The sequence below is a fragment of the Magallana gigas genome, chromosome 10 (assembly GCF_963853765.1).
Source record: "Magallana gigas chromosome 10, xbMagGiga1.1, whole genome shotgun sequence".
Lineage (NCBI taxonomy): Eukaryota > Metazoa > Mollusca > Bivalvia > Ostreida > Ostreidae > Magallana > Magallana gigas.
The window spans coordinates 15,920,168-15,947,381 of NC_088862.1; the positions used below are offsets into that span (position 1 = coordinate 15,920,168).

General features: G+C 33.9%; 2 protein-coding genes across 7 annotated transcripts; both read right to left on the reverse strand.

The window, feature by feature from the left end:
* Positions 1-622: 622 nt before the first annotated feature.
* LOC105332706 (excitatory amino acid transporter 3) lies at positions 623-12,889 on the reverse strand. Of its 6 annotated transcripts, none has more exons than XM_066073100.1 (9): positions 12,101-12,889; positions 6,112-6,154; positions 4,650-4,824; positions 4,548-4,601; positions 3,353-3,533; positions 2,375-2,608; positions 1,825-2,019; positions 1,588-1,722; positions 623-1,422 (listed from the first exon to the last, which is right to left on the reverse strand). In XM_066073100.1, the coding sequence occupies exons 1-9, from the start codon at positions 12,559-12,561 to the stop codon at positions 1,242-1,244; spliced, it is 1,659 nt and encodes a 552-aa protein (XP_065929172.1). In that variant the 5' UTR covers positions 12,562-12,889; the 3' UTR covers positions 623-1,241. The 6 variants fall into 6 exon arrangements, with proteins under 6 accessions (XP_065929172.1, XP_065929174.1, XP_065929173.1 ...); XM_066073102.1 differs by having other exon boundaries at positions 4,698-4,824; positions 12,101-12,888; XM_066073101.1 differs by having other exon boundaries at positions 4,548-4,565; positions 12,101-12,888.
* Positions 12,890-14,075: 1,186 nt separating this feature from the next.
* LOC105332705 (cation-dependent mannose-6-phosphate receptor) lies at positions 14,076-19,579 on the reverse strand. The gene is made up of 7 exons (XM_034454683.2): positions 19,237-19,579; positions 18,871-18,958; positions 18,499-18,626; positions 15,838-15,922; positions 15,028-15,182; positions 14,660-14,786; positions 14,076-14,300 (listed from the first exon to the last, which is right to left on the reverse strand). The coding sequence occupies exons 1-7, from the start codon at positions 19,398-19,400 to the stop codon at positions 14,244-14,246; spliced, it is 804 nt and encodes a 267-aa protein (XP_034310574.2). The 5' UTR covers positions 19,401-19,579; the 3' UTR covers positions 14,076-14,243.
* Positions 19,580-27,214: the final 7,635 nt, after the last annotated feature.

Below are 27,214 nucleotides of genomic sequence, written 5' to 3' on the forward strand. Positions count from 1 at the left end.
GGCTAACAAACTATCTATTTATGTCTATAATTTTTTAACATATTTTTAGCTATTAACCGTCAGTTAGTTATGAAAAATGTCCAAATATTTAAGCTTTAAAATTTGAATGTTTTTCTGTATCTTAAGTTTATAAAATCATATAGTCTAATTTTGACTACACATAATGCTCCCCAACTGTAGGTAGACCAAAGAAAAAGGCTACATTCCAAATAGCTCCTTTTAATAAGGAGAATAATATAGTCTAAAAATGGCCACGGCCATCGAGCACTCTTAAACACCCCTTTTCCCCCCACATGTCAACCTTTTCTCGATTTATTGTACTTGCCAGCTTATACTGTTAAATTTATATTTTCCCTAAATAATAAAAAAATAAGTGCATCAATTTTCTATTTTATTATATTACAATCATGTTTATTGTACATATTGCGAATTGTGTTATATTCTACTAAATAACAAACTACATTTATTGGTTAATGTAAATTTTTGAAACAGAACATAATAACGTGAGCAAATATTTTGCTAGATATGAAAAAAGAACGTATATAAAAAATAGAATCTATAAAAAGATTTAAAATATATATATATATATATATGAGGTACATGTATATATAAACAACACAAACACGGTTCTTATTCATTAAAAAACAGGAACAATCGGATAGATGTATTATAATCGGAACCGAAATGAACGATTTTAAGAGTCCATTGTCTTCTATTTTCAAATTGTGGTTCATCAAATAAAAAATAGTGTTTTGATTTAATACTTCACGATTTTCCATGGGTACATATACATGTATGTAGGATTGCAGATAAAGTATAAGATACTATGCACGAGTTTTTCGTATTTTCACATCAATCGCAACTTCTCGTGTCTTTCCAGCAGAGCTCGGAAAAACACCTCAGATGTATTAACATTACCGGATGTAAATTTTCTTTTTACAAAATGGAGTCGCTTCCCATGTGCTTTAGTATTATGTAGACTTCGTTAAAATGTCTCCTTTGTGGTGTATTTCATGGTTTACTATTTAATATTACGAATTAAAATTTCAACAGATGAAAAATTGCCTCATAACAAAAAAGTGATCAGTCTGGAACACCTACGTAATACAGTGGAGGTTTATTTTACGATAATCGGAAAGGCCCGAGAAGTTGCAAATTTTCAAATGAGCAATTCTTTGTCTCTCAAATGTTTTTTTTTCAAATCCACATAATGTGCCAATAAAGAGTCTTTGCGGATCAGATTACATTTTGGTGTCAATGGCGGTCTTGACGTCGAATGTGTTGACCACGCCGTTCTGTTCATCCTCCAGGTATTTGTGAAGGTGAAGGTCCATTTCTTGCAGTTCTTTCTGAGATAAATGTTCAACAATGCCCGCCCCGAAGGAATCCCCCAGTACATTAACAGCGGTCCGGAAACGATCCCTGAAATAAAAACAAAAACGCTAGGTGAGTTGACTTAAGGTGGCTCACCCATCAGAGATTCCTAAATTTTTTACATATTAAACTAATTTAAGCAAAGAGAAAAAGTTAGGGGGTGGGGTTATATGGTGCTGAAAGAAATCAAATTGAATGCTACAAAACGCTTACAAGAACCAATCAATGGCGAGGATGAGTCTCACTTCTTCTACCGGAAGTCCAACAGCTGACAACACAATTGCCATGGTAACCAGACCAGCAGACGGAACCCCGGCCGCTCCAATGGCTGCAGCGGTTGCGGTCAAACTATGAAATACAAGTAAATAGTTTCAAACATTTACTTCTTAATTTTCTCTACGAACTTTCCCCCTAAAAATTTAACTCAATTTATTTTTTAAAATACACTACCTAATGATAACGATTTTTCCAAAGTCCAAAGGCACGTCTAAGTATTGCGCAATAAAAATGGCCGCCACAGCTTCATACAAAGCGGTCCCGTCCATGTTAACCGTGGCTCCAATGGGGGTCACAAACATAGTCACACGGGGGTCCACGTTGTTTCGTTCCTCCAAACAGCTCATAGTAACTGGCAATGTGGCTGAACTGTAAATTTTAAGAGTATATATCAGTAATATGAAATTCATTTATTTCCCCAATGCGTCAGTAAGATAAAGCACATATTATGTGCTTGCATATTTTAAGAAATCAAGGAATTGTACAATTTAAAACATCAAATCGTTGCAACACATCGGTAAATTGTAATCATGCTTAAAACACTCAAATACATCCTGCCGTCACAACTTTCTCAAGTTAATACTCAGTCTTAAGTTTTGACCTTAAATTAAGCACATCTTTTTCAAAGATTTTAGTTTAGGATTGAGTTTATTTGAAACATTTTGTTGACGGCGGGATCAGAGCACCAGCTCCATACATCTACTGCCACGCGATCTCTCAGTACCTTGATGCGGTTCCCCAAGCAGTAAGCAACGCTTGGAGGATCCCGTACATGAACCTATAGGGGTTTTTCCTGACGATCACAAAATACACCAAGGGTAGGACGACGAAGGCGTGTATAGCCAGCCCCACCAACACGGTCAGCATGTAGTAGCCCAGCTGGGTGAACATCTCCCCGGGGTTCTCCATGGCAACCAGTTTAGCGGCGATAAGAAAGGCTATTCCAATGGGAGAATACCTGGTGTGAAAAAACGTACAATGACTATGGTGAGATTTTATAACAAAAAAAGTGTAGCTATATCATGATAATGGAAATTATGGAAAAACAAGCCCTCTGATACACAAAAATATTCTTTCGTTACAGAATTGGATGATCTTTTTTAAGTTTTATTGGACACTTTGATATATTTATAAGGGTTGAACGAAATTAAAATTTAATATGGGTTGAATCGTTTAATTTTTTTTTTGAAGTTTACAGTATAGTCCAATCCACACTTTGCAAAAGTTGTTCCCCTTTGCAGGGTCAACCCAAAGGTCAAAAGGGAAAAAACAATTGTTCCCTTCTTTATGCAATCAAATATTTGAGCGTCCTGTGAAGAAACGTCTTGGAATTTAATTTATTCCTTGATGTGTGGGTTGTCCCAACTTGGGGCAATCAAAATTCACAGAGGAAACCGATTTCTAATGTCAAATGACGAAGTTACAACCCTCTAAACTACAAAGGCTACTGTGAGAAATATATGGGTTTTCTCCCAAAGATGGCGGCCAAGGGACATAACTTTTGTAAAATAAGGATTGGTCTATTTGGCAACAATGTGTATTCTTAGAATTAATTTCATTATTAAAAATGTAAACGCCTTTCTCGAAACAATAAAAATGGTTTGTTGATTGAACGATGATTCAAACAACCAAGCTTAGATACGGTAAAACAAAAATATGATACAATACACAGTTATGAGGAAAAATTTAGAAAACAATGTACCAAATCACCAAGGTGATTAGTTGCATGGTCACGTGATGCAGACAGTCAAAAACGTCAATCAAAGGTCTTCCTTTCTCGCCAATTCTCGCGAGAACTCCGCCAAAAAACAGCGAGAACACTACCAACCCAAGCACGTTCATTCCTCCCTGAGTAGATAGGCCTATTGATTCAAGTTTTCCATCTAAAAGATAATAAAGGAATGAGGAAGGATAGAGCAAAGATTGTGAAACCAGAGAACCGAAATTGACGTAAAGGGAACACAATTAGAAACAAACTGAAAGGTAAATGGGATGTATTACCGATCTATAAATAGCACTACGTATACATTCATCACAGTTTATTAAACGTTAACTTGCATTATTAATTTATGGTTTCAAATAAATGAAAATATGAAGTGTTCAAAAATCACCCTTAATATAACTGTAATTTTCAGTCGTAGTGTTAACCAATCAAAGAACTGCGAACGCTAACGCCTGTTTCCCGCCTACATTTTACATCCGAATATTTCGGAATTTCTGTCAGATATTTAAAAACTAAGTTTTCTACTAAAAAGTATAATCAAATCCTAATCAATTCATATCAAAATAAAATTTGTAATCAAATAAATTATCTTTAAACAAAAGTTTTGCTAACGCGGGGTCTTAAAAAAATTTCATTGAAATCGGTCTCTATGAGTGAGGAAAATATTTTTTAGCGGCCAATATGTGCCTAAGAATTTAATTATAACATATTTACGATAAATATTAAAGTAAAATTTCATTTTAATTCATATCTGTTAATTATTTTTCGAAAATTTACAAAGCAAAATTCTTTGTTTGGAATGTATTTCGGTCTGTAGACATATGTTCCGCCCCGTGAAACCACAAACCCCTTGGTAAAAATATGCTGGGGGGGGGGGGGGGGAGATGTTTTAAAAAACATTTCCGTTTTCCGTTATTTTCTATTATGAAATGAGCTATTTTAACCCAAAATACAAAGTTATCTCTCTTTGTTTGACCAAATCATATATATTTAATGAAAATATACATAAATGTTTTCATTATAATAAAAAAATAACTTTGATTAGACAACTTTCAAAAAATGACTTTCAGTAAGGCGGCTAGACAATGCTATCGTTCGCAGTCCTTTGTGTTTACAAACACCCAATCAGGATTAAGTTTAACGATCCAATTTGATTGGATAAAACCCTGCTCACCTATGACCTTGGGTGCAACTGTTATCATGGCTTCGACTGTTGTCATGGCTTCGACTGTTGTCATGGCTTCGGTGGTCATATTTGCTGTCATGTTGATGGCTGCTGTTGTCATGGCTTCGGTGGTCATATTTGCTGTCATGTTGATGGCTGCTGTTGTCATGGCTTCGGTGGTCATATTTGCTGTCATGTTGATGGCTGCTGTAGTCATATCATCAGTGGTGGAGCTGGGTGCTGGGGTGGTTAGGGTGACTTTCTCATACACAATCGTCGTTTCTTTCTTTAAATGAAGTACGAATATTTCAGTTCTGCCTGCATCACATGTACATTATCAGAAACAGTAATTATCAAATGCATATAGTTACTTTTAACGAATAACCACGTTAAATGATTTACCCGATAATTACTTTTAATGAAATTTTAACATTACAGATAATTAAAACGACAGCAGACATTCTCAGTCAAACCAAACTTTTTTTTTACTTTTTTCTTACTTTTCAGTTAATAATTTTCTAGTATGGCCGAGACGAGTTTAAGGCTATAAATATATATATGTACATGTATTTATATAAACCTTCAAAAGAAGGGCTCTGCATATAGAAGAAATGATATACTATGTGTATCAAATTTCAAAGCCAACATATTTGGATTTTTTTTAGTAAATGATCATAGACTTAGTTCTAGTGTATGGTCAAATATAGCACACAGTTACTTTAAAAGTTTAAGGCAGATCTCATGGGGAATTTGATGACCACTCCGCCTCCTAAAAATGACTTTATGAAGAGGAAAAGGTACAAATACCAGGAGTTTTTTAATTTACTGCCTGAACCGACCTGCTGTCCTGAGATATAAACGTATTTATTATACCTCTGTGAATATTTCTTTTGTAAAATTACAACGAATAAAGTTTAAAATGCTATTAATTATTATTTATTATTATTTAGTTTCCGTGCTTACTGCCCTTAGTGAATAGTCATTTACCGGAGGCGATTGATTTCCATCCTTTTTTAAACTCGGAACACCTCTGACGTAATCCGAGTCGCCACATCAAATTGAAATTCCGGTAACTCTAATTTGTTTATCATTCTGCATCGCAGACAATTAAAATTTTCTTTGGTATAATAAATTACATATTTACAGACTATTTGAAAAAAAAAAGCAAGTTCAAAGTCTTCCCTCGAAAGCAACCATCCCCCCCCCCAGCTTCGCCTCATGAAATATTTGCTGTCTTAATGAACATTAATCGTCCTCACAGCCAGTAAATAGGACTTATTTTATAAACTACGTTTGACATACTTTTCGACTTTATAGATACCATACTTTTTAAAAAGAAAACTATAAACTAGACATACAGAAAACGACGCTTCAATTGATATTATTTAATTGTATGAGTCATATCAATTGAGGTTTAGATTGTATGACGGTGATCAAAGATAGAGTTATTTTCTCTTAGGATCGAAACTTGATATTGTGTTTCATTTTATATGTAAAATTCTTAATATATATATAGTTGAAATGTCATATTTAATTTCCTCTTTTTGGAAAATAAACTGACAACAGCACTTACTTTTTGAAAACATGCCGTTATCAAGTTATCTGGAAAACAGTTTCTGAAAGAAAAAAAATGTAATGAATTTTTAAGCAAATATCAATCTATTCTTACAATATTTTTGCATTTTTACACACTTATTGAAAAAGATGTAATTGTGTCTCCATATATTTCTGTTGAATGCTATGTGTAAATCTACCAAGCACTCTAAGTATTCAAAGTAAGATCCCTGTTTACAAAGAAGTATAATTCGAAACTCCTCGTGCTTTTCCGTGCAGATCGAGGAAATCGCGTGTTTTTGCTTTCGGAGAGGCCCGAAAATTTGCGAGTGTAATGAAATACATTTCCTGCATCAATCGCAACTTCTTGGACCTTTCCGGTAGAGCTCGGAAAAACAAACACTGCTTGTATATATATTTATAAATGTTAACGGAAACACGTGTTGTTATTGTTTCCGGTGTTATTTATAGTATAAAGATTTCGATTGGTTTATTGACGAGTATACAGGGTTAAGTGAACTCTTGCGGAACAAGTAGTTTACCTGTGTCCAGGTATTAGGGAATTAAAAGTCATTCGAGGTTTCGCTGATTTACGTGCAACAGCCCCACCCCCCTCCCTTTACGTTTACATGTACCGTGTACATGTATCTAATGTTTTATTTTTTATATTGTAGAATGTTGATTATGAACCAGAAGATTAGATGAATAATTATACTAATTATAAAAAATTTAAATCATAATTAAGGCTGTTGCACAGACGCAGGCGAAGCAGTTCCTACATATGTGTTTGAGTTTTTAATTTATAAATAATTTATGTTCGTTTGAACTGGTGAATAAGAACATAAGAATCTTAATATGTTCTTATTCACCAGTCGAAAAAGGCCAATAAGTTGTGATTGTATTTGATAAAATCAGAACTTATTGGCCTTTTTCGACAGAGCTCGATTTTTTCCGCTTGTCGAAAAGGCCAGAAAATTTATAGTTATATATACGGTCATCGCGAACAGTTAAAATACGGACACAGCTTCACAAAATGACTTATAAATTAAACAGTGTCTTGACATTTTAAATAACATGAACGCATATTCATCAGAACTCTTTTGGTATTTATGATATTAAGGAAACGGCTATTATGTGAAAATGGAATACATCTTGATATTTGCTTCGACAATGCAATGCAGTGGGATGGTTTATCAAGCACGTCAATGCTCCTAACTGAAATTATTTAAATGTTTTCAAAATCACCATGTTAATGTTTCAGGTGCAAATACAGATATTATATATGCAATGTAAATATAAAGAGTACATCTCCACTACTTTCTGCACATGGTTCGCTATTCTATTTATTTGAGTCATGAAGAACCTTGAAGTTTAAAAGCCTTCTTTTTCAATAAGTTTAAGAAACAGGATTTGTTATCCATCGGTATGCGAAAAGCTAAAATGTACATAATATATAAAAGCAGAGACGAAGATTTTCTGAGAGACTATTAGTTACGGAAGATAAGAGATTATTTGCTAAATTTCCATTATGAAGAGCAGGTCACTAGAACTCTGTTTGATTGTGGGTGCATGCTGCATAATAAAGATGGGCGATACCGTATCGTGCAATTTTGCGAACAACTGTTTTTATAAAAATTCTTAAAGAACTTTAAAATGGCATATATGCATATGTTGTATTTTTTCTTGCATGTAGTTCAAATCTACGACATTTTCAAAATTTCAAGTTTAAAATTCTATTGGGTTCGACTATAAACTACTCGACTTCAAAATATGCCTTTCCCTGAGGTAGATTACATGCAGTAATTTCGGTTAGACATTTGGACTACAACAATTACATTCTCAACATTGAGGGACATTGGGTAGATAAATAAGTAAGAACTGTTCAGGCCTGACTGCCTGCCTCTTTTAAGTTGCACAGAAATGCATTCCCCCATTCCGCTGGAATAGACGATCAATTACACATTGTTAAAAATAAGTTTCTTTTGTTAATATGTCACGACACCTCTGCTTTTATTTAGTGCAGACGAACTACGAGTCTGACGGTTACACGACGTTTTTATAACGTCGTACGTAGCGCGTTGGTTTCTGTTACTTTTCAACGTATTCACCTTTGCACTGCAAACACTTCTCACACCTTCTTAGCCATGAATCGAACACATCCGAATACCATTTACTGTCGATTTTAGATACAATGGTCCGAGTAGCATTTTTAAGTTCATCAGAATCCTCAAATCTTACTCCTCTTAGCTGTGATTTGATGAAAGGAAAAATTGCAAAACCCATCGGAGCAAGATCCGGACTGTATGGCGGGTGTTCAAGAAGATCGTATCCTAGGAGTTCGATTTCCAGACACGTGGAAGTTGCTGTATGTGCTGGTGCATTATCTTGGTGTAGGATGATATTTCCAAGGTCCACAGCCATGGCAGGGCGTTTTTTCTTAATTGCCTTAACTAGGTCGCGGCGTAACACCTGTAATAAATAAAACCAATGTTTCGTTTGGTACACTGTATGTGGCTTTAGAATATGTGAATTTATTCATATATATAGTAATTAAATAAATCAAAATTAAGATTAGAATGTCCGGGTATTAAATCTATGAATTACGATATGCTAAATGTAGCGAAATGGACGTTTTTAAATCTGTAATTACAATTAACATGTGATGAAATGGGTAGTTCTCTACCTTGGAGTAGTATGCAGCATTCACCGTCTGACCGGAGGGTACAGCGTGGACCAAAATCATTCCGTGCCGATCAGCAAAGAATATGTACATTTGTTTACCCATGGATTTCGCAACCTTTGCCTTTTTCGGTGCTGGTGAACCCCGGTGTTTCCAAATGCTGGATTCTGTTTTTGTTTCTGGATCAAAATGATGCAGCCAAGTCTCGTCCGTAGTAATGATTCTGTCAAGCCACTTCTCTCCTCCTCTTTTGAAATTCTGTATGAAAGCCTTACTTGTCTGCATTCGTCTTTTTTTTGTGCTCATCGGATAAAAGTCTGGGCACCCATCTTGCGCAAACACGACTCATACTGTTAATATTCATATCTTAAAACTCAATCTCGAAGTTTGGACAATTTTGACAATGGGCCGTTCGTGCTTTTCGCGACATTTTAATACAGTATAATTTAAGTTTAATTTTAATGAAAACATTCAAAACCACTTTAATCTGATTTGGAATTTTATGACAAATATTTTGGTATACAATATGCATATATAAACCCGTTTAAAATGACAAAAACGCGATTGTCCACGAACTTCCATAGTATGTCAAATACATTACCTAGTTTTTTCAAACAGTTAAATCATTGAACAATGAACAGTTCGTAAATTTGTATTGTTGAACAGTGCAACACATTTAGTTGTTGAATACTTCATACATTCAGATATATACATGTATGCGGATTGTTGAACAGTTCATACTTTTGAATTTTCGAACAGCTCACTTATCTATATTATTAAACAGTTCATAGATTTGAATTGTTGAACAGTTCAAGCATTTCAATTGTTGAACAGTTCATACATTTTAATTGTTAAACAGTTCATGCATTTCAATTGTTGAACAGTTCACGTATATGGATCGGTGAACACTTCATGCATTTGGTTTGTTGAACAGTTCATACATTTGGATCGTTGAACAGTTCATGTATTTAGATAGTTGAACAGTTCATCAATTTGGATTCTTGAACAATTCATAGATTGAATTGCTAAACAGTTGATACACTGGATTGATGAAAAGTTAATACATTTGGTTAATTACATTTGGATTCTTGAACAGATCATGCATTTTGATGGTTGAACAGTTCATGCTTTGGATTGTTTTAACATGTTGTAAAGTTGAATTTACTGGTAGGCAGTGAATACAAAATTTACAACATGACAACACAAACTTTTTAACATTGATTTTTTACGAAATCTCAGCGGTTCAAAGACCGAAGCCAGTGTTGTGTTGATAGATTAAAGTCACAGAATTTTTATACGGGACAGACACCCCCTGTTTTATCGTGGCCGGCACGATCACTGCTATTGATTTCATCCCATAAAAGAGATATTGCATGGCTCATGCATGGTTAGCCTAATGATAATCCCTTTACTATAGAAAGAAGGGGGAGGGCGTCATTTTAATATTTGATTTGTCACAACGCCGAAGAATATATTAAATATAGATGTAAACCTCTTCGTCTAAAAAAAAGTACGAAGGAAAGTGATTTTCTAAAGGTAAAAACTTCTTCATTACCATATTTCTGCATGACGTACGGCCAAAGAAAAATTACAAATTTAAATGCATACGTTTTAGATCGAGAGGTCGTCAACGTAATCAAAATCGAGAGATGGATTGTTTAATTATTTGTTTTATGAAATTTGAACTAACAAATGAATTAAGACGTCGATTTTTTAGCAACTAATAAATATAAGATATTTAACCAAAAATAAAAATTGTTATATTTCAAAATTCTTGAAACACAATAAACTCTCATACAACCTGTTGTATTAAATTTTGTTTATCATTGGCAATAATCTAGGACGGTTTTTGTACCGTCAGCGAGTGGGTCTGAACAACCTTATATAATTCCAGGGCCTGGGCCTCAACACTTGGATTTTAAATTGTATACAATGTAAACAAACTAAAAAATTCCAGTCAATGCTCTCCATAGAATTTACCTGCGTAATTTGATCCCAGACTTCTTTTTGGTCTTTTCTTTAATTCATATATTTGTGTCAGGGAGATAATATGAAATGTTCTGCATAGAGATGGCGAACGTGTTTCTCACAGATATCGTTTGAGGACAATCAATAAGAGATACCAAAGCTTGTATTTATCAGGAAAATTCTAAATTCATTTCTTAAAATCGTGACCCCCGGACCAATGATGGGACAAAATAAGGGTTCAAAATTTAACATTGAAATATATATAGAAAAAATGTTTTAAAATATTCTCAAGAGCTACATAACTATAATTTAATTGTGAGATTACTATGCAAGAGTCCTAAAATATTGTAGACGAAATTTAATGAAAAAAAAGATGGTATCACATAATTCAGTTTACATCTAAAGCTAAAAGTGTAATCCTAAGATTTTATCAAGTAGCAATTACAATTACAATTAGCATTGTAAGTAAACAGTTTTAAATGCAATATTAAAGCGCAATTGGTTCAGCGCTGAAGAACATGGTGAACATTAAAGTTACAGTCGGTTAACCTGCAAAAGTACAACAGGGCGAATGACCAAGGAAGTGTTTGACTGAAGACCATAGTTTTTGAAAGGTAGAACCATTTTAACAAGACCTTGGACTTTCGGTAGGATGTAGCTATCTTTTTCTTGTGTCAAAAAAAGTTAAAAATGGCGCTGGTTTCAAGTGAAATATACATAGATTGCGTAGTCTTTCCTCAAGAGCCAGATAAATCTTGTTGATTTCAAAGAGCCATAGCTGAGTGGCCAGCAATGAAATAGACAGGACTACGTCACATTGCAGTTTGATACAACTACCCAAAGTCCAAGCTCCTGTTAAAACGGTTCTAAAATGATACAGATATAATACCTCTTATTTAACATAAAAAAGTATATAAGATATTTTTTTCTTCATTTTTTCATTATTGCCAACATTTCAAAATAACAAAGTTGATATATCAAAAATAGGTGGCAACCTTTTGCACTATAAATGTCTTGGTTTTTTTTAAATATTTAACAGTGAACTTTAAAGATCTTTCAGAGATAGTGGGAAACAGAATTTATAAGTCTACGGCATCAGTGCCGCAATGTAGACAGTAGATGCAGACGACAAGACATAAAGATGACGTCACGTTAATTCACGGTTCAACCGGTACTCGCTCGTTTCAACCTACACCACAATAAATCAAAACGGCAACATCAGTTGATTTCGGATAAAAAAGTATCAACAACTACTTGAATCCATAGGTTTTCATTAGGGTCATTAACCAATCAGGATTCAAGACTTAATTTTTTATGACATAGGCTTACATGTATTTATAAGTAAAGTGTATGCTTTTACCTGATCAAGTCTAGAAGCGAAGCCAACCCTTCTGCAGGCTTCGGCTTTCCGCCGCTTCTCTCGATAGATGCCTCCCTCTTGTACCCTGGCTGAATGGCCACCACCAAAATGATACCAAGAACCACGGCACAGAAGGTGGTTATCAGATAATACAGGACGGTCCGCAACCCCATTTTACCCGAAGCCTGGGCCTTCAAACCGGACATCGCGCTGACGAGACTGGACACAATCAGGGGGAGAATCAGCATTTTCAGCATGTTCAGGAGCAGGTCCCCGGGGAACTGGAGGAAGAATATAGTCCTCTTGTCGTCTGTTGAGATATGGTCCCGAAGTCCCAGACCCATTGCGACCCCGATGATAACAGCGATGATCATGAAGATGACCAGTAAGTTGTTCATGACGATTTTCCTCAATGTCTCTACCCATTTTGGAGAAGCTTGGTCAGTTTTATCGTCTGCCATTTTGACTTGTGCGGAAAATAACCCCCTCTCTTTCTATCTCGTTGTATGCTTCACCTTCCTATTCGAGACTAAGATTTCTTGCAAAACAAGTCTGGAATGCAATGGTTGGCTGCACAGCTCTTTTCATTTAACGAAATTTTAAATAACAAGTTGTGCATGTGCGTATAGAATTCTTTAGAAGAATGCATAATGTTCCGTCGGATTAGCTCGTATCCATAACGGCAGTATTTACTCTTCTCAATTTTTCTGTAAAAAACAAACTTATTTCCCATTATATATAATTGCTTTATCACTCTGTGTTATATTGAGAATCCGACATCGTGCACACGTGTGTTATTAGTCCACCTGGCCCTTTTTCATGTCTACAAATTAAGGCATTCTTTCCTTCAATGACCTATTATTTAACCCCTGTTTGGTAGACAATCAATGAACCGCCTAGATGTCAAGAGTGTTGACAACCAGTAAGCCATGTTAATTAAGGATGTTTTATTAACATCAATCACAGGCACATTTTAAAGGGGCGTGGTCACGATTTTATTTTTATTTCTTTACTATTATTTACAATGCTTTAGGAATGCATTTCTAATGATTAATGAAATTTGAAAGTCAGTCGTAGAGTCATAGGCAAGATATAGGGCTCCAATACTTTGTACAATGTTCGCGCCCTCTGATTTTGTTTACACAGGTTCATTATACCAGTAGAAATCTTTTTTCAAATCTGGTATGTCGATCTTCTTATTCATTTTAAGCACGAATAAACAGTTCCTTGCGTTTAAAACATTCATTTTAGGTTTAAACTGGAATTTTCATTCAACATTCAAAATGTAAAAAAAGCTTAGTGAACAAAGTTAACAAAGTTAAGAATTGTAAGCTCTGTAACTAACTTATAACTCAACAAATGACACTCAAATTTTGGTGGCCTTTTAAAAATATCTTACTGAAGCATCGTTAACATTAAGATCGAAAAAAAAATGGCAAGGTCAGAGCGTCGATCATTACCACGTGTCAATGTGAAATGTCGATCAATGATCCGTGTCAAGTTCAGTGTCAATCAATGATCCACGTCAAGGTCAGAGTGTCAATCAATGATCCATGTCAAGGACAGAGTGTCGAGCAGTGATCCGTGTCAGAGTGTTGAGCAATGATCCATGTCAAGGTCAGATCGTCGTCAATGATCCGTGGTAATGTAAAGGTGTCGATTTATGACCCGTCTCAAGATCACAATGTCGAGCAATGACTCTTGTCAAGGCCAAAGTGTCCATCAGTGATCCGTGAGAAGGCTGTTTAATGATCTGTATCTGGGTCAAATATCTATCAATTAACCGTTTTATTATTCGGTTATGTAGATTTATCTATGACCCTACAAAGGTCAGACTATCGAACTGTGACCTCTTAAGATACACATTGTCGATCATTGACTCGCACAGAGAAAAAAATAATAATAAAGTATATGTATAACCAATTTTAAAATTTATCAAAGTTTTCATGGAAAAAATAATAATAAAAGACAGATATAAATTGTAAGATTTATTTTTAAAAAAATCTCGTGTCTTTCGAACAATTACAACTCTCCGGATTTTTTTTATCCCAAAATTTGGATGTCCTCTCCGGCAAAAAATTCTTATCATCGCGGCTGACCAATCAGTTGAGTTAGCTTTTACAAGAATAATGTATCCATGTCATTACTTCACACTAGAATATCCCGGTCGAATTTTACTAAAGGTAAATTTAAATCCGTCCTGAAGAAAGGAAAAAAAAGTCAATCACAATGTGAAATGTTGCAAACGCAATTCAGTGCTAGCGATGCAGAAAGCAAATTAATGAAAGAGATTTAACACTTTGAGAAGGACTAAACAACGTCTGGTAAGGAGAGAGAGAGAGAGAGAGAGAGAGAGAGAGAGAGAGAGAGAGAGAGAGAGAGAGAGAGAGAGAGAGAGAGTTCAAAAGGCTAGGGAGAAAGATAGGAACAATCAAATGTAATTTTTAAATAGATGGATGAAGAGAAAGACAGATAGATACAGAAATCATCGATTCGATTACATGAGAGTAAGGAAGAGAAGAGAAATAAAAGGTGAAAGATAGAAAGAAGGGAGCGAACCTTGATTAATCCCGGAAGTGACGTCCAGAAGCTGACATTAGGAATGGCTTCTTTGCCCTTGCTCTTGCGTACTCCCATAGTGAACACCGTTCCCGCGACTAAGTACACCACCGCAATAGCTAGGACTCTGTGTGATATGAATAATAATGGTGAAAAATGATTAAAACCTGTTAAATAATTATTGCTTATTTCACAATACTTGTTATCTTTGTTACCAATGCTGTGCAAAGGCTGTATAAAGGCTGTTTTCTTCGTTTCAAAAATATTTGGGAAATCTTTACTTTATATTTGCCAGCATATTTAATTTAGGGAAAAATAATTTAGGAACCTGCTTTAAAAGTTCCGGATTTCAGTTCACATATACTCACGCTATACACAATATAGTGCCCGTGCTGATGCCCGAATCGTCAGATTCCGACGGGCCTGATGGGCCCGGTGGCCCAGGGGGATTTGTTGGATTTGTAGGGGGAGGCCCCGCCCCACATCCGTTTGGGCATGCGCATTTGGTGGTTAGACTAAAAGCCTACGAAAAAACGAAATATTTCCTAAATATAAAAGATACTGTCATTGATTAATCAATTATTTAATAATTTATTAAATTCAGTCACATATTCTTCAATAATAGAAATTGGCAAAAAGTAAACCCATGTAAAATGATTTTTAAACTGTTTTCTCAAAGTTGCATTTTTCCTGTCATAGCTGCCTCATCACTTTTGCAATTTTGTTACTTATATTCAATGTAAAAATTAATTAAACATGTAAATGAACGGAAAAGTATTTCGACTCCCTAGCTAACGTTATCTTATAAATATACAAACTTCAAAATGACGCGTGCGGGCGGTAAGAAAATGGGGTTGCATGGAAATGTGCATGTACTACAAAGGCTATAATAACTAATTGTAGGTATGTGCATATATATCATTTTGTTTTCATTTTGTTATACAAAGTAGTAAAGTATAGTATGTAAATATAAATAAAGTAATTATATAATTATGCCAGTTTTCCGGGATTGAGATAAGAGAAGACAAGAAAACAACATGTATAAGATACCGCCACATATATTGTTATAAGCAAAATGCTATTATAATAATGCGGTTGCAAATACATGATGTACGTTGATTTACCCGAGTCAAAGAGACCATTAAAGAATATGACTTTTGCCTGCTGTCATTACTTACGTAGCTTAAGCTGCTGACCTCCCCCTGGGGCGAGAAGTATGGCGGCTGTCCGGACTGGTCACACACCAGTGTCACATCCACGTTCCTATCCAAAAATAAAATTTACTCCGTAAACCTCCTTTACATATTAAACAAAACAATAAAGACGGACCTCATCCCCCCCCCCCCCCCTCCTCAAAAATAATTCCGAACTACGTACTCCCTCTGATAGCGTAGCACCCATACATTAATGTTTTTATTTTCTGGTCACTTACAAATACATGTATGTTACCGGGGTCGACATAAAAATCACAGAATTCATTCTCGTTTATATACATTTTATAGTTTTGTTATTTCATCAATCTCCTGTATCGGATCCTTTGAAGGAAAAATGACAATACTAAAACCTCATTTAAGAATGTAGGTCTAACTTTATATGATTATATATTGAAATACTCCTCTCTCTTAATATTGACACACATAAAAGAATTGATAAAACAGCGAATCCAGAAATTGTTCCGGGGGGGGGGGGGGGGTAGTACGGACATCTGCTAGCAAAACAATAATTCAGAATCTAAAATGATAAAATCAAATTTTAAGTATGACATTAAACTAAAACATCTTCAAAATAATTCTATACTTTGTCCAATGCAGAATATTTTGTTTTAATACTCGATACTTATAAATACTTCAGGGTTCAAATAGTATTTGAAAAAATCCCAAAATATTTTTTGCTTGATCTTGTCAGTTTTCAATAAAATTTAAAACGATAAAAATATAACGGCTACGGAAATTTTAGCATTGCAAAATACATGGAAGGACCCGAATAATAACGTTGACAAATTGGTAGGAGGTATTCCTGGTGACTTTCAAATGTTTTATTTATAAAAACGTCAATATTTCCCATTATTTATCTCAGTAAGATATTTGTTTCTTATTAATTTTTTTGTAAAACGACATAACGTTTCAATGAAGAACTCTTGAAGATTGTCCCTTTTTTTTTTATCAATTTCAAATGTGCTGCTTTGACAGGCAAATGAATTCTGGTTAAAATTCGTCCAAAAAACGGTCATTAAACTGGTACATACTTAGAATTAAACTGAATGATACCGTGCATGCGCGGATCTAGAGGGGGTGGGTTGGGTCGGATGGGTCCGGACCCCCACCCCCCCCCCCCCCCCCCCGAAAAATTAAAATATATTAAATTCACATCGTAAAATTATTCCTCAGACCCCCTCCCCGGCAAACACACCATCCCTCGGACCTTCCCCCTCCCCTGTCCTCGAAAACAAATTCTGGATCTGTGATTTTTATGTATTTACTCAGACATACATGAAATACATGTGAATATTTTAACACACAATTCTTGCTATAAAAACATTGTAACAAATAAATAAAATTTTTTATAAAATGAAAGTATGGTGTAATTGAATGGATTAAAATAAATTCACAAATGATAGCTCCAATCATTAGTCTTATTTAATTCAATATTAAAACAGACATGCATCCGATTGTCATAAGACAAATCCAAATCGTTGAAAACTCCTTATGATCGATACTTGGCGACTTTGAATTTAAGAGCAATGAATGAAAGATTTAAGATTGTTAGAGTTATCCCAACTTGTTTAGAGATTATTTGCGTTGCTAGAAAAATCGTGCTATTGTTCTAAAAACACAACCGTAGTGTACATGTGTAGGTTACCTCCCCTTACTTACATACATATCGCTCATTGGTGCTATTTTTGAATTATTTTTCAATTTTCAGCAAGAAATAAAAATATTCAGACGTGTAAGGTGATGCTTTATATAATTCATTTGTTATCCTATCGTTATTTCTCAAACTGATTTTAATCAAATTTGGGAATTAGCGATTTTAAATTGGAGGGCAATACACCTTGACGACGGAGAAATATCAGCCCCGAGTGCCATACAGCCCTAGCTTTTGGTTGCTGCCTCACCTAGTCCAAAACACGTGCATCAGGGCTGATACACTACTAGGTAAATGATATTAACACTTGTAAAGATGTAGTGTCAAACCATAAAAAAAATTTTACTATGCAATGTTTCTAAGCTAAACATGTGATGTATTCTTAATGAGATGTGTAACAATTTTTATAATTTTTTTATTGATCATAAACTATTGATCTTTAGGAAATATCAAAAACTCTTTTTATCAATACTCGAAACGTAACCTAGTCCTTGGTCCTTTACCGTTATTCTACCTGCATGCACCTCGTGAGGCCCTGTAAAATCTATTAAGGAATACAAGAAGTTTTCCTTTCCAACTTGTCACTGTTCTGAGAGCAAAATGAAATCTTCATTTGTTATCAGAATTAATACGTGACCCTGACCTTTGACCCTTACTCTGTATACCTCGAGAGGTCCTGTGAAACAATACGTTTCGCTTCATAACTATTCGATGTTCAAAATTAATCTAGAAGCAAGACCAAATAAAAATTGTTGTGTTTGTTATCAGAAATTGAGACATGACCTTGACATTTGGCCTTTGACCTTTACTTTACCTCGTGAGACCCTGTGAGTCCGTTAAAGGAATACAGAGCATGTACGTTGATTCTATCCTTACTATTCACTGTTTAATATTGATCTCAAACTAAAGATCAACATTTTCGTGCATTCTATCAAGAATTATTACATGACCTTGACCTTTGGCCTTTTCTGTACCTCGTGAGACCCTGTGAATCCGTGGAGGAATACAGAGCATGGACGTTAGTTCCGTCATAGCTGTAGGTCACGCTGGTGGCGTCCCCAATCTGGTACTGAGTTGACTGGTCACCGCTAATTTGGCAGGCCTTCAAAGATAAAACACATTAGTTGAAAACTAATTTTGTCGGTTAATACAAATCATTTTTTTCAGTTGCAATTCCCCGTGAAAGTTTTAATCCCTCTTTTTTTGGTTTTAAAAAAAATTTCATGAATATGAAGACAAAAATTAATGGTAAATAATTTATTGAGAAAAAAAAAGATTTTTTTTAATTTTAAATAACCATCATGCCTTACCATAAAAAAAGACAAAAATTTCGAAAAGTGTTTTACCGCAGCGTTCATACAGGATCCTTCTATAAAGGAGTAGCATGGATTATAAGAGTAGAAGTAACCATCAGTCGCAAAGGAGTCTGGAAAACTAATGCCAAAGAGCTACATGAGAGAGAGAGAGAGAGAGAGAGAGAGAGAGAGAGAGAGAGAGAGAGAGAGAGAGAGAGAGAGACTGATAGGGGATGGATAACATGTATAGAAATCGGACATAGAGAACTTGACAAAATATGGGATATGAAAAAATACAGAGATAAATGGTTGAGTATGAAAATTATTTTTTTAAAAAATCACACCATAGAAAAACATACACTTCCTTTTACATGTATTTCTGTAACCCTGAGTAAATTAAGCAAGTAATTAACTTACGCCGGAGTCTGGTCCTGGTTACCTAGAGTAGACAGGTCAATAATACTCCCGTCGGACAGAGAACACGAGCATTGGTCTCTGTACGTACATTGTCCGAATACCGCGGTCACAAACGCCGACAGAAAAATCACAAACACCAACGGCAGTTCTTTGACCCCCTTCATGTTATATATCAGCCGATGTACCCAGGGTATCTGCCGCTTCGTCGTTCCGTAATTAATTAAGCTTGGTAATTAATTTCAATTTGTCAGGTAAACATCGCGAGGTCAATCATGAGGGTGGGATCACGTGCATTTACACACCCGGATATGTACAGTTTCGCGATATTAATCGGTATGTACGCATCTATCGTTATCTTGGTGTGATATCAAATGACCATGAATCGTTTTGATTAAATCGTCATCAATTGTTGTGTAAATACACCGTTAAACATGCATCTAGCGTATCTATAGGTAAGTTTCAAGACAGACAGATAATGAAGTTTAAACATCATTTATATTTAGATGTTATAATAGCTATAAGTATGCTGCTTTATTTATTTATTTATTTTTTTGAGGGGGGGGGGACTTTTGCTTTAATGTTTATTATTTTGATATATATTCGTTTTGGAGAAAGGAGTGGGTAAACGTTCAGTCCTACCCATTCACTATAATTTTGTTTTCTGTTTAAAGATGTGGTTGCCTAATACATATTCGTAATACGACACATTTCTTTTAAAGATTTGATTATGTCCTATCGAAATAAATGTTTTAATGAATTAAAATCATAACAACCTGAACAACCTGAGTTCTGTGTTATTTGGGAAAGCGAGCAGCGGTGAGGTTAGATTGAATTAGAAAGCCAAAAATAGAAAGAATGTTGAAAAGGAGAATTATCGATAAGAGGTACATTGTACAGTTATGAACTTCAAGGAACCGGGTGAGGTGTTTGGTGTAATAAATTTGAAGAAGATTGAGACCTACGATCTATCTTTCTCAGTAGGAACCGGGTATAGAAACACTGTGCAGAGAGCCCACCTCGTAAGTTTTCCCCATTGATTATACATTGTATGTGATTAAAACATAACCGTGAATTTAGAGAAAAAATATGAAAACAATCATTATTCAATCGGTTAAAGTTAGAGGAAAATTAATTGAGGCATATAACCAGGCAGAGTCTAATTATTTCTACGGTAGATATTTTAAAGAAATTTTTTACATGTAATTTTAATACTTTATCAGTTATATCAAGATCAAAAGGTAATTTTGAAACTACACCAATTTCTTAGGGGTCGTCTCGAAAGTTAACATTTTTTTACGATTAGACCCCATTGGAACTTGTTGAAAAAGGGGTGTTGCACGTTGTTCCCATAGTTTCTGTATTGTATGTATTTCTGCCCTATGAATTCCTTTTTCTTTCAAATATATGAAAACTATTGTAAACAATCACCTAATGGTAAAATAAAAAAAAATGTTTACCTCATGGTTTGTATAGAGTTGATATCAAAGTGAGTGTGACTTTTTCTTCCAAATATTAGAATATTGTTACATAAATTGACTTGTAATGGCTTATACAAATATCTTTTGACGAAATAACACTTTTTAAATGTCAATACGTTTTTCTTACTCTGTCAATAAATTCTTATTTATAAAATCCACGCATAGCTTCTCGAAAAATCATATGAAACGATATCCTGACCATATTGAGTTATATACGGGAATGAGTTCATAAGTGCCTATTCAATAAGTCTGACATTGTTTTTGGATATTTTATGCAAAATGTGAGCGCCACAGTCGATCAAAATTACTTAATCGGGAAAAGGAACATTGACTTACGCGGCTTACCTCCCTTGCTTATGACGTCAGTAAGACCCAATCGCCTTATAAAGCTATGTTGTGAATACAAATATCCATGTCATTTTGCAGCATTTTATATAAAAACTTGTATAATTATACAATAATCAACCACGTCAGTATTTTTTCTCTCAAGAAATGAAATCGTGTGCGTTTTTATTTACATGTAATAGCGTGTACATTATGATATTCAGTTTCGAGACTGCAGGGAGAATAAATGATTTTCTTCATAGATCCACATGCAAGTATAATATAATTTTAATATAAGCATATTTATATGTTTTATTTTGATCTTTTTAATGAAATTGACAAATTCAAAAATAAGTCTGATCGTTTTTTCCCATTTGCACGTTCATGAAATTCATTAAGATTTTTTTTCTAAACAACTTGTAGGCCTCATTGTGCCTCATTCGCTTCACGATTATATTGTTTGTTTCACTTTCAAATTCACAAATATGTTACCATTTAATTATTTTTAGTCTAAGAGAAATTTCTTCAAATGTTTTGTTTTTGAAACGTGTACTTGAATGTGCGGTGTTTTGATTTTAAAACGTGTATGTGCGGTGTTTACTCACAGATCCCTTTTATCAATGTTTTCTTTCGTTTTTTTTTATCATTATTGATGCTTGTTCTTAATAAAATCTGTTGATTATCTTCACATTCGTTCACAACTATTTTTATCAAACAACCGATTTATTTTATCGATACATTTCTAAATCCGTAAATGCCATATTTCCGCGATCTAATTTAATAAAACGTTAATACACGTGTACACAAAGTATTTTCTAAAGATATTGCTACATGTATATATCAATAAGTCAGAAATTTATATTATTTCGAAATAAAATTTAAGAATAATTTTGCGGCATTTTATAGCAGCTCTTAAATACAAACTATGTACACAATGCCTCAAACATTTTCATTGGCCTGCCTTATATATACTTTTTTATGTGACAAAATAAATCAAATCAATTTAAATGCTTTAATTCCCTTTAAATGTAGCTCAATCATTATACGTACCGAAGAAGAAAATGATGTTTCTATTTCAAAAGGATAAGGATAATTCATTAATCAGCTGTAAATGTTGGAGCATTTCTTTCGTTAAATTTCCACTCCGGTACGGGATCTTCATCATGATTTTACTTTTGTGAGAAGCTGATATTAGATTTATTCATTAACGACCAATTAAAACTAAGTCATCTGTAGGCTACTACGAAATCAAATGATCTCATTTGAAAAGAAAGACACGTTCATATACGCAAAAACTACTAAAATTTAATCGATAAACTACTGTAAAATTACACTAGTTATAATGCATTGTTTACATCGGTGGGTCTTTGTGACGTCATAAATCCACAAAATCAAGAACGATAAGCGGGCAAGAATTTTTTCAGGTGCTCAGTTTTCACGGTCATTTCTCAGTAATGCAAAGGCAAAAAAATCTTACATCATGTATTTTAACATTTGTTAATACCAAGCTTTATATTCATGAAAGAAAATCATAGTGTTAAAAATCGTTTCATATGACCTTTAATCATACTGTTTTCTTTAGCTTTATGCATACATGTGTAGTTTAAAATACTACTGAGTAGGAAATAGTAAGCGCCATTTTAGCATTTTAACCTATCAAATTCACAATTATCACAATTTCTCAGCTTATGAACGTTAAATATAATTTAATTTTGTATTAAAAAACAATTCAAAATAAAATTATAACTGCAACGTTTGCATAAAAATAAAAAGATGCAAAAAGCCATGCGCACTTGAACTGTATTCGGCCTCGTTTAGATACCGGTATTATCCCTGAGAACCCAGGACAAAACACGTCACAGGTTTAATCTAAAGGTTTAAAAATTCCCCACAACATACATGTAAACAGTTAAGGTCAAGATCTAGTAAATGATTCCAGAGTGTTATTTCTGTGCTAGAACCATTGTGACATCATAATTGATTTGATGAATCTTTTCCCGTATTTTACAACTTATGTGGAATTATGTGGAAAATAAAAAAATATTTTGACATTCTATATTTAATCACGGGAAAAGTAATCCCGGTATACCCATATTCAATTTGACGTCATTTTAAAGAGGAGGTCAAGAGCTTGTTTAATGCCGTTTTTGGAGAATCTGTAGGCAATCTAGATATATATATATATTTCATTAGTCAAAAATGGACAAAACTCCGAGATTTGTTACTTTTGTCCTTCATATTTCATAGAAAAATATTTCTTTAAAACATGATTTTTCATCGTGTTTACCAAAAATTTAAGCCCCGGTACACCCTATCAAACACAGATATTGTTATGAAGCATCATTAAAAGAATTTATATCTTGAATTTCATAAACCTGTAGGCACCTTTCATTTACTAGATCTTGACCTAATCTTAACATCTCCGTTAAATAAAAAAAAATTAATGTTTCAAAAATGACTAACGATTCATGAAATAAAGTTTGCCATGGCATTCCATTTTACATACAATCAACCTTGCTGGCAAATATTAGGGTGTTATTTAAATCATTTTTTATTTAAATTCAAAAATCTCTAAAAAAAATTTGTTAGTTTTAAGGAGTGGTAATTTTATGCTTCAATCGAAACTATTCGTAAGTGCTTCTACTATTTGTCTGATTTTAATGAAAAACAAAACGACAAACTAGAATTTAATAATTATCATCTTTCGAATTTAGAAGAATAAACGGTCCTCGTGATAAATGGTGGTTCATGAACCTGCACAACAATTACCATTGTTCCTTGCGAGGTCTGAAAAGGTACACGACAGTTGCGCTTCGTTATAGAAATCCATTAGACAACTGTACGAGTTGACAGGAATGCATGACGTACATTTCGATGACTGCAAATAGCGTGTACTCACCATCAAGGTAAGAACTTTGACCCAGTTCCAAGCGCAAGTTATCCTTACGGCATGCAAACACAACTTTTTTGTACAGAAAAATACCCCATCCCAACTACCGTTAAAACATAAAAATAAACACGGACCAAAGAATACCTAATTTTTACTCATTAATAAAATGATTATCCAAGCATGACCTAGTTGTCCATCCGAATTTACTCAACCGGGAACTACATACATAAAACTACCAAACACTTTAAAGTTTCTACACAATACTGCAACACATCCAACAAAAAGAAACTGCTGTCACCTTGGCGCAAAAATGAAGCTTATGATTTAACGGTTTTAGTCAGTCCCAAGCTATTGCTTCCATCACCTTTTGATGATTTTTAATTAAAATTCACATACCCGTGAAAGAAATACAGTTGAAACTGATAAACGGGAAACTGTCCAAGATATCTTCACTGACACATTATCATTTTTCACTCATAAAAGTTCACTGGAACGAAAACAAATTTCTTCGGAGATTTATAACGGAAAATGTTTATGTCCTTTCACTATTCGGAACTCATTCGGAATACCGATCAGAATTTTTCAACGTTATTATCCGGGCTATTTCATGGCTGATGCAATGCAAAATTCCTGTAGATTTTCTATTTTGGGTTGTGAATTCAAACCTGAAGCGGTAGAGGTGGCAGATAATCTGGACATTTTTCATATTAGTAAATGTACGTAGTTTGAGCACAAAGGTATTTATGATTATTGAAATATCAAGCGAAAAGTGGTGGAAGCAAACACTCGGGACAGAGTATAGATGAGAACGATAACTTATGTTAACTCCAACGGTTATTCAATTCTTTAATAATATTTCAAAACTGTTTTTTTATTATAATTGCTTCATTTATTTCCTTATCTCAATGTTAAATTTAGAAAACAAATTTTGTTTAGACCATAACTTTAAAACCGTAGATTTAGTCCCTTTTGCTTTATATGACTATGTGCGTGTCGTTTGGGTTCTAAGGTAGCATGTAAAATCGTATTATTTCACATTGATACAATGTGACCAAGCATTTGTTACTAATCTCAACAAGCAAACCCCTAAATCTCAGACAGTTATCATGTGTTTGCTACGTTCTTTCATAATCAATTGTATGTTAAGCAATATTTGTTTTAGGACAGTTCACAAAACTACAAAACTTAATATAATTGTGATTCAATCTCTTGTAAACAGTGGCAACATTTCAAGCAGGCTGCACCTCACGCACAGATCAAACTATTGCCGGTTCCCAGCCTCTTCCAGCAAACTCATCTGCAGCATGAAATAGATAGACTACTAAATGCAACTCGCTGAAAACACACATATTAAGGGTGTTGTTTACTCAGGGTTTGAGTTCTCGAATTCGGATTGTTATAAAGTTCAATGTCATGAGTAAAATTTGTTCTAAACACAAAAAGTATCTGTGAAATGAATTATTATTGACATAACATTCGATATTTCTACTATATTATGGAATTATGCCAAAACAAAAATAGACTTTTAGCCAAACAGAGGAAATTCGGACTAAAATTTGCAGATTTTGTTTTCTGCTAAAACATTTTTGGAAGAACTCTAATATTAAAAGTTAAGATTTTATATTTTAGTCTATATAATTTTGCATATTTTCTGTTAGTTTTTCCTGATTTATTCATTATAATAACCGTATGGCATGAATTTTAAAAATATTGAAATATGCTTAAAAACGAGAAAAGACACCATATCTCAAAATTTTGATCATTGACCTCATATGAATTATATGCCAACAGAATAAGATCAATATTAGTAGTTTAATACTATAAATGTTTTTGTATTATCATCATTCAATTTTTTGTAAAATTGGATCAAAAATGGGTAGGAATTTGAAAAGTGATAGAGGAAATTCGGACTGGAATATTTATAAAAATTGTGAAGGAAAACTTAATGCTTTGTATGTATTTAGTGTCACTGCCATTCATAAATTGTATTTCATTTTCAAAAGTGTTGAGCAATTTGTATTATTTTCACAATTAAGAAAATTTCAATCATAGTGTAAAATTTTAAGTGATTTTCCTTTAATTTTCCAAAAATATACAATGGCCATAAACTCAAAAAGTAGGTCATTGACCTACTTTTTTGAAAATGAAAAATAACACTACAATAAAAGGTCTATAACACACAATAGTTATTGTTTTCATTATCATCAGTGGAAATTTTTTTTCATTCTGAGTAAACGTCATCCTTAAGGCATACCGAACAGGCCTCAACGCATATCAGAAATTTTTCCCATGCAATATGGATTTAAATTTCTTTGGGCATCATCCTTCCAGTCTGTGGCTGGGTGTGAAGTTTTTACTTCTTAGTTAAGGGCTTACTTAAGGAAAGAGTCTTCTCGTTATCAAACATACTTCTTATAATAAGAAATTCATGAAATTTTGACACAGTCAAACGGATCGTATTGCCAAATGACTCTATCAGTTTAATCAAATTTGACCTTTTTGTTTTAGCATAAAGGTCAGGTCAAGGTCACTATCTTTTTCCTCAACATAAAGGATTATAAAAATAAGTGTAGCTCTTTGTAGTTCTGTAGACATTTGTTTAAATTTTGAAGATTCTATTCTTCTATGAAATGATAGAATATCAGAATGTCTATCAGCTAATACTGCTAAATTGGAATAAAAATTTATACTAAAATCGATATTGCTTAGCCCGCATTTCCTCTAATTTTTTTAATTTTAAAAGAAATTTTGATTATTTTTTTATGCTTCCAATAATAAAATATATCTGATTTTTATGTATAATGAAGACTTTATATAAAGCTTTTCTGATCACCCGTTGTCCGTCGTCCGTCCGTCTGTCCGTTTGTAAACTTTTCACTTTTTTGACTTCTTCTGTAAAACAACTGGGCCAAATTTAACCAAATTTAGTACAAACTATCCGTTTGCAAAGGGGACCATAAATCTTTAAAATAAAGGGCATATGCCTTTTTAAAAGGGAATTAATTGCGAAACAGTGAGTAGAGGGTGTGTGTCTTTACAAATCTTCATCTCAAAATCACTACACCAGAAATGCCAATATTTACACAAAAGCTCGTGTTTATCGTGACCCTCAGACCAAAACTGGGGCCCCAGGCGGGGTTCAAAGTTTAACATAGAAATACCAACGAAAAATGTTTGAAATCTTCTTCTCAAGAACCACCACACCAGATATGTCAATATTTACATAAAAGCTTGTATGATTCTAAATTGTAAAAATCGTGACCCTCGGACCAAAAGTGGGGCCCCA